The sequence below is a fragment of the Trematomus bernacchii genome, unplaced genomic scaffold (genome assembly GCF_902827165.1).
Source record: "Trematomus bernacchii unplaced genomic scaffold, fTreBer1.1, whole genome shotgun sequence".
Taxonomy (NCBI): domain Eukaryota; kingdom Metazoa; phylum Chordata; class Actinopteri; order Perciformes; family Nototheniidae; genus Trematomus; species Trematomus bernacchii.
Genome location: NW_022988159.1, coordinates 659,044 through 667,500, shown reverse-complemented (window position 1 = coordinate 667,500; position 8,457 = coordinate 659,044). Strand labels below are relative to the sequence as shown.

The 8,457-nt window shown below is 40.5% G+C and overlaps 1 protein-coding gene across 2 annotated transcripts in view; it reads left to right on the top strand.

The window, feature by feature from the left end:
* pax3b (paired box 3b) overlaps positions 1 to 7,970 on the top strand; it is a 38,476-nt gene extending 30,506 nt beyond the window's left edge. For both annotated transcript variants that reach the window (XM_034122246.1, XM_034122245.1), the window contains exons 8-9: positions 2,811 to 3,084; positions 7,698 to 7,970. In XM_034122246.1, coding sequence (XP_033978137.1) covers positions 2,811 to 3,084; positions 7,698 to 7,732 — 309 coding nt within the window. In that variant the 3' untranslated portion in view covers positions 7,733 to 7,970. The remainder of the gene's footprint in view (positions 1 to 2,810; positions 3,085 to 7,697) is intronic.
* The last annotated feature ends 487 nt before the right edge of the window (positions 7,971 to 8,457 follow it).

The following is an 8,457-nucleotide window of genomic DNA, read 5'->3' as shown; positions in this document are numbered from 1 at the left end:
AAGGCATTGCACATTAGTTAAACATAAAATGAAATAAACAATACAACTGAACATGAACAGTAGATACAGTATAGCAACAGTGGAAAGATATGTATGTCTTGAGTATCTACATAAGACATAATATAACATTTGGCGATTCTGTCCTCATGCTTTTACACACTGAACATAAATGTCTTGTATTGAGGCATTCATGGTCATGTGTGTGTGTGTGTGTGTGTGTGTGTGTGTGTGTGTGTGTGTGTGTGTGTGTGTGTGTGTGTGTACAAACACTGTTACACACTCCACGCTCTGCTATATCCTCGAGGGAAGCCTCTCGTGATTGCATTCTTAAAATGTTTGCCTCGACATTCTTCCACGTGAAAGCATAGGTTCTAATTTATTTGTATATATTTCGTACAGCCGGGCAGGAATGTCCCGTCTCAGATGTTTTACCCCCCATCCCGACATTCTTCCTGCTAACTCCTGGACGCACTGATTCAGGCCGCTGGCAACTGCAGGTTTCCAATATGAAACCATGAGGATGATGGGTAGAAAGTTTGGTTAAATAAATGTGCATAACGTCTGCATGAGGCTCGTTTAATCCGAGACCTTTCCTCACTCTCTTTCTGTTTAAAACAACTCCAAACGCAGGTTAATTTTTAAGGAAAATGTTACCGGGCATGAGAGGAAACACAACTCCCCTTTCCAAATCAACATGGTCTCCTCCACTCACCTCCCCTGCTTGGGAAATGATTTAAGCAGGACCATGTGTGTGTGTGGATGTATAATAATATGTCACTTAGAGGGAAAGAGGACCCAAAGAGCAAGCGTACCTGCTTCTTATTAAGCGCGACTGCAGGAGCCTGGAGGCCTTTCGCTCTGCAGAGCAGGAGGTGGGATATGATACATTTAGAGGTAGCAGATTCACTTAGAGCTACTTTCATAAGTGATAAAGACAGTCTGGATGTCTTATTAACGGTTTACTGAGCTCTTTGATGACGGACAGGTAAAGTGAGCGAGTGTCGAGGAGGGGGTCGGTGGTCTCACGTCTGTTTTGAGACCAGTTGAAACGCTTTGCCCACGGCGCTTTTCCGTCCTTTGCTAGCCAAGGAGTATTCCCCCCCAAATTTGATTATCTGGTTGCTAATAAAGACCAGGTCAAGAGCTAACGGATTTCTCAAACTGCAAATCTATTCAACAGAGCCGCGCTCAAAGACATTTCTTTTGTGTTATCTTTGACGGCGTATCTTTCCCCGAGATAAGTTGTTATCTTGCGCCACGGGTTTTTTGGAGCAGTGTCAAAAAGGAATTTTGGAATAAGTGGAGCCGTGGATCTGAGACAAATTGCTTAATTCTTCCTTTCTGCTGCTATCTCAGTCTGCGCCGGCTTTTCCTTTTGATGTTCCTCGACAGGGGGATTTCCTATGTGTGTTTTAGCGTGTGTGTGTGTGTGTGTGTCTCGGTGTGTGTGTTGATACGTATTACACACAGTCCTGTGCTTGTTTCCAAAAAAGTTATATTAGGGCCTTCTCAGAAACTAAAAACAAAGAAAACTTCTATTCCTCATGATGCACCACTGTTCTTGTCTGTAAAAACGAAATCACATTTTTTAACATCTAGGGTTAGGGTTAGGCTTAGGGCCAATCACTGTAATAAAAATAAATCCCCATTGAAGTGAGAACAATTCAGCCTGTTTTCCATACTTCCAGTAATGATGTCTACGTGAGCAAACACATACTTTGTGTTCTGCTTATTTTAAACACAAGTTAAAGTGGCAACAATCTGCTTTTCAAGTTTGCCTGTCAAGCATTTCCAATTGGTGTTATTTATTGTTGGTGCGGCGGTCACAAAGGCAACCAGATCTCATCAGTTTTTTCTCAAAGCGACCAACACGGTGCATTTATTTAATAATTTCTGTCCGATTTGTCCACATCATATATAATCATCATCATGATTAAATAGCAGCCTGGCTAACGTTACTGTCTCAAGCCAGAAATTAAGATTCCCAATTTAATCTACAAAACCCTGATGTCAGCGTCATGATTAATGCATCGTCAAATCTGGTAGTATTAATAATTAACGTAGGCTTTGTTACTTTCTGATCTAGCTTAGTATACATATTGTTTTCATTGTTTTGTTGTTCCTCCTGTAGGAGATTATGTTGAGTCGCCTCTCAGCGAAATGCTCTCTCGTAGGCAGGGATGCAGTGTTAATGAGAGTTTTATTGTGAAAGGGAGATTACGAGGTACACTGTAAACTCAATATATATTACCAGAACTCAGAAATTGAGGCAACTGATTAATCTATAAATTGATGAACTTAAAAATCAAATGTTTTCAGAGCTTAAATGTTTTGATTACATACAGCATAACAAAACAATAAAAACAAGTTGAATTAAATATTTTAAGTGGTGTTTACTTAATACTCAAAATAGTCTAAGTTGATCAGAAAATTATCAGTAAAATGAACTCCAGAACAACATTTTTTTCCCAGGATATTGACCTTTTCTTAAGTTTAAACTTCGGTTGTTTTCCCTTTCACAATAAAATCCCTAGATTTAAACACGTCACCACACTGCATATTAGAGAGGAAACTCAACAAAACAGCTTACAACTCCAAAAAATAAACTACAGAAGCTATCCGAATGTTGTGGTATTATTATTATTATAAATTAATTCATAATCATATGAACCAAAATCTGGTTTATTGCCACTTTAAGTGTACAGCAACAATCCTACATGTCTCACTAACATCAGAGCCTCTCACACTGCTCTGGCATAAATAAACCTTTAAACTAATTTAACCCTCAACTTTTTTCTCTTTTCCACCAGGTGATGGGTCTTTTGAACCCAGGAGGAGTGCCTCATCAGCCCCAGAGCGACTACGCCATCTCCCCTCTGACGGGAGGCCTGGAGCCCGGCATGTCGGCCAGCTGCAGTCAGCGCATGGATCACATTAAGGGTCTGGAGGGTCTCACCAGCGTTCCCAACATGGCGGCGCTGCCCTCGCTGCCCAGCTCCCAGTCCTACTGCCCTGCCTCCTACAGCTCCCCGGGGTACACCGTGGACCACATGGCGTCATACCAGTACGGCCAGTACGGACAAAGTAAGGTCAATAGACTGCTCACTTTTTATTTCCGCATCAATCAGAATCAGAATCAGAATACCTTTATTCGTCCCACAGAGGGGACATTTACATTTGTTACAGCAGAAAAGAGCCAGCTTAATGTTAACTAAGAAGCATGCATAAAATCACAATACACACACAATCAACATACGATACGATACAATACGATACTAGATACCATATCCAATGATAATACTCTTCACTCATCAAAAACTACCAAAAGGTTTAACAGATAATTGATGCAAAAATAGCAAAGACGTGCACAACAAAAGGAATAAAAGCAATTTAATTTTAAGTTTTGATAGTTAAAAATTTGGTTAGAAACACACAAAAAGTGTGGGAAGTGGGGAACAGAAGAAAAACAAACATAGCTTGATTTACAAGTTGTATGATGCTCATTACACGGCCATAGCTGAATCATTTAATGAACAAGTTGCGGACAATGCACAAGCTAACAAGTCCTATCTTCCAAAATGAAAATAAAAAGATTTGAGATATTTCAATTTTTTTTGTTAAAAAGTTTTTGTGGCCTTTCACTTATTTTCAGTTTTAAGAATTCAACGAAAGGAAATCATACCCAAACAGAGGACACAGTTTAATTCATGAACATCGGACTATTTATCCTAGGGATGTCAAAAAAGCCTACAACACAACCCTGGTTTCTGCAGGGTAGCGATAATTCGGCTAGCTTTTTCTGGATTCTCATCATGCGGTCTCGAGTGTTGGGGTAAATTGTGCAGATCTGATTCCATCGAGCACAGCCTTCTGATGCTGAGATCTGCGGTTACTGTAGAGTCGGCTCCCATCAGGAGAAAGTGAGAGAGCCTACCTGTCCAGCAGTAAGAGGCTCTTTCACTTCACATTACTGTTAGTTTAAGGGTTAAAATCAACTTCAAACAAGTCTCCGTCGAACTCTGGAAGGCAATGTCGTTCTTCGTCACAGCAGCCGTGATTACAGCGGCCGCCGTTTCCAATATTTTTGGTCCGCAGGGGGTTGACCAATCAGGTTCATCCACTGACCTTGTGTCAACCTCGAAGAAAAACCTCCTTCAAAGAGCGTGGCAGCGGTCCAAACGAGCCCGACTGCATGTAGCTCTGCGCGTATCAAATGAATATCTGACTTAATATCCGAAAGCGGCAAATGTCTAACGGAATATCTCGGTCGGATATCTCAAAGTGAACAGAATAAAGAATTAGGGCGACACACATTGAAAACCTCTGGCATGCGGCTCGTGCATTTAGACTCCACTATAGGACACGCACTCACACACACTCACACACACCTCCGCAGCGATACAGGCCATCTTGATGTGATTAATCAGTGCGACTGGATGTGTGCGGTTGGGTTTGGAGCAGCAGAGGAAAGGTCCTTTCTGGGGGTGGACGGATCCTAATAGCCTCTGGCAGGGCGGCGATTAGAAACAGGTGCTCTGACTGAGGTCAGCTGGGGAAGCAGTTTTTTGTTTTAAATGTTTTTATTTAGTGATATAGGAGTTACAAGACAAGTGCATACAAGCAGGGGCGCCGCCAGGGATTTTGGGCCCCATGAAAAGATATCACATTGGTTACTTAAAATTGTTTGGGCCCCTGTCAGTCACGGGCCCTTAGAATCGTCCTAACTTTTCACCCCCTTACGGCGCCCCTGCATACAAGTACAGTGTCACAGATACACAGAAGACAGCAGAGATGGCAAAAGTACACACATCATTTACTCAAGTAAAACTCATGTTTAAACATACTCTGGTAAAAGTAGAAGTACTGACTAAACTTCTTTACTCAAGTAAAAGTAAAGAAGTATGGGCTTTGAAATGTACTTCAGTAAAAAGTACCCATAACTAGCAGCTGTTTTAAAGAGTACCTGACCTCCCTTTATATTAATAGAACAATAATGTCATTGTTAGCTAATGAATGTTTCCATGCTGAACAACGGCAACATGACAACGTTTTCATTGGTCCCTCTTCTTTAGAGAAGACCAGGAAATGATGGATACACGGATCGTGTTCAAATCAATAGGCCCGCAATGACTCTAAGGCCCCGTCCACACGGAGACGATATCAGTTGAATCCGCTAACGTTCTCTATCGTAGAGACGGTTCGTCCACACGCGGCCGACACGGAAACGTGGATTCGGAGCCCGAATCCGATACATGTTGATAACGGCTCCCAAAGTGGGTAGGTCTGAGGACGAAACGCTTGCGGCTCGGTGTGGCTATACGATCATTCCCTGAAAACGATGACGCCATAGCCCCGCCTCTGCCCACCTCTCCTGCTCACCCCTGCGTCACCTGTGTCATTGCTGATGCCAACAACAACAACAATGGCGGATCACAGGGTTGCGTTCGTGCTCCAGACGCTATTGACCATGATACAGATTTTAGTGCAACATCTACAGCTCCTCTACCACAACCATCAGCAACAATAATAATATAATATAATAATAATAATAATAATAATAATAATAATAATAATAATAATAATAATAATAATAATAATAATAATCGTCATCGGTCTTATTCGCTGCTTTTGGTGTATTTTGTGGCGGAAGTACAGCGCCACTTACAGGCCCGGCATATGTACTACAGCGTCTCCAGCGGGTCGAGCGGTCTCGTGTGGACGGACACGTTTCTTGAGCCGATTCCGTGTGGACGGAAGACTTTTTTGATATCGAATTCGGTTCGTTTTCGTCTCCGTTTCGTCTCTGTGTGGACGGGGCCTAAATAATGATGATCACGCCACCAAACACAGATTAAAACTAAAGAAACCAGCCTGTTTTGAAAATGTAAGAAGTAGAAAGTAAAAAGTCGTCAGAAAAATAAGTAGTGGAGTAAAGTACTGATACCAGAACAATGTACTTAAGTACAGTAACAAAGTATTTGCACTCCACTACTTCCCACCTCTGGAAGACAGTAAGGTGAATTTACAAGTAAAGACAAATTATAAAATATACATGGCGACAAAAAATAAAATAAAAACAGAGTGTGTGTGTGTGTATGTGCATGTGTGTGTGTGTGTGTGTGTGTGTGTGTGTGTGTGTGTGTGTGTGTGTGTGTGTGTGTGTGTGTGAGGGATTAGACAAAAAGAGAGTGTGGGGGGGGGGGGGGGGGGGGCATGTAAATAGTAGCAGGACCTTAAAGACCTTAGGGAAGCAGTTTTTAAATTAAGACCACTTTTGACGACACGTAGCTCTCACTGGAAAGCCTCTCGGAAACTACAGTGCTGATCCATGAAATACTTGTTTGTTTTTTAGTTTGTTAATGTGTCTGTTGCTAAGCTGGACATACTGTTGCGGTTACCTATCAATTGTGCCAGGTTTCCACCTAAAGTTCCCCGGACTTGTCAAGGAACCAAAAGGTTTCCAAGACTGTTGTCGTCTGTTTCCACCGATGCATAGACCCACACAAAATTGAAAATGGAGCATGTTGACGTAGGAAAAGTGACTGCTGTCTCACAGGACATTTTTGCACGCAACTTCCCGTCACATTGTCGAAATATTGGCAAAACATTTTCAAATAAGCCTTATTTGGATTAACTGACCTATAGTAGGAATCTATCTAAATGGTGACTTCATTTCTAAAATAATGAACATATTAAGGTTTTGTTATAGGGAGGTATGGTTTGAACATTAGTTAGACTTCTTTGGATGTCATGCTGTACATTTCTTTATTCATGCGTAGACCATATCTTAAATGTTTGGTGTTATAATTACGTTTTAAGCTTTGCCAAAGGAAATTATTATTGCTATATTATTCTTCTGCATGTTTGCTTTTAATAAAGTCAGGGGAAAAGAAAACATCGCAGCAAACTATTTGAAAATAAGTGGCCATGAAATTAATATCTGTATTAATTTGATTTTTGGACACACAGAAAATCGGATGGCAAATCTAATACCAACAAATAACAAGAGTTTTGTGATCAATACATTGAAGGAATTTCTTGCTTTCAGGGATTTTCTAAAGCAACTTTACACAGCTACATTCTGTAAATAAAAATATATATTGGATGGGTTTTTTTTTTTATGGTTATTCAAGTATGTTTCGACTTAACAAATATTTAATTGTACAACTTAGTCCACATAAAATATTACTTTTTTTGATCCAAATGTTGTTGGATGGAGAAAATGACACAAAAAATGCAAATATCCTAAATCATAACCAAGAAATTAGATTTTTCCAGTGCGGCTCTGTGCTTCTGAGTGTATTTTATTAAATCAAAGCATCTTCGCACTACTCTTTGTTTTCAAAATTAAAATCCTTCATTGCCATAACCCTCCAAACCACTGTTAGCAAATGCTATGCTAACAGTAGCCATATGTCGAAGCCATGTGCCTGAAATGTATTGGGGCCATTCATCTCTTGGATGGCCCCAAATAAGAGAGCCTGACAAGTAATTTCAATAAAGAATAAATGTTTTCTGACTGTATTGGCAATATGGACATCATATTTACTTTTCAAGTTAAAAGAAAATCAAAACCAAACTATTAAACCCTTTTAAAATGGGGGAAACGTGAAAAATAAATGTTTTAACCGTGTTTTTTTTTTTTAGATATGCTTTCACAAGTGAACTAACAATCGTTTCGTCCTTTTTCTTTACAGGTGCCCTTTCTTATCTGAGGCCTGAAATCACCTGATCCAGAGCTCCAGACTTCACACAGGGACATTTATGTGTACAGCGATGGGAATCTTTTAAAATCTGGACCAAATTTTTATTTTGCTACTATTTACCAGGACACTTTTCTTTACTAAAGGACTTTATATTTTTTAATTCTTGTTGGAGAAATGGACAAAAAAAAAAGAAGGGACCACGAGAAGGAATATCAGACCAAAAACTGTTGACTGATTTCGAACAAAAACTATTCATTGACGGCGGAGATGTCAGCGCTTAATGGGGTCGGTGATGTGGAGCTTTGACCGTCTACAGAGCCATGAAGAGGCACTTTAGTGACCAAAACAATATCCATGGACTCTGGGGTCTTTGTGAGCAAAGCAAAACCCAAATCTCTACGTCATAATCTGCCATCCTTTGAGGCGATGCTTAAAGGAACATGTTTACATATCTTAGGGCCACATGTATGAAATGCCATGTATCTCCAATTTAATCCCCAAGTTATATCTGCTCAAAGGGGAAAAGAAAAGGGCTTTGTTGATTTTTTTAAATAATGTATCTCCGCATCCCACACAAGGAGAGAAATTCCACAGACAGAGAAAAACAAACGTGAGAATCTGAGTTTTTTTTTATTGTGTCAGAGACTCTAATGTACACCACAGCTGTACTGCAGTGAAAGTTCATTCACACATTCCTCCCCCCTCTGTCTCCCCCTCTCCTCTCGCCTTTCTGTCTCACTCCTTCTGTCTC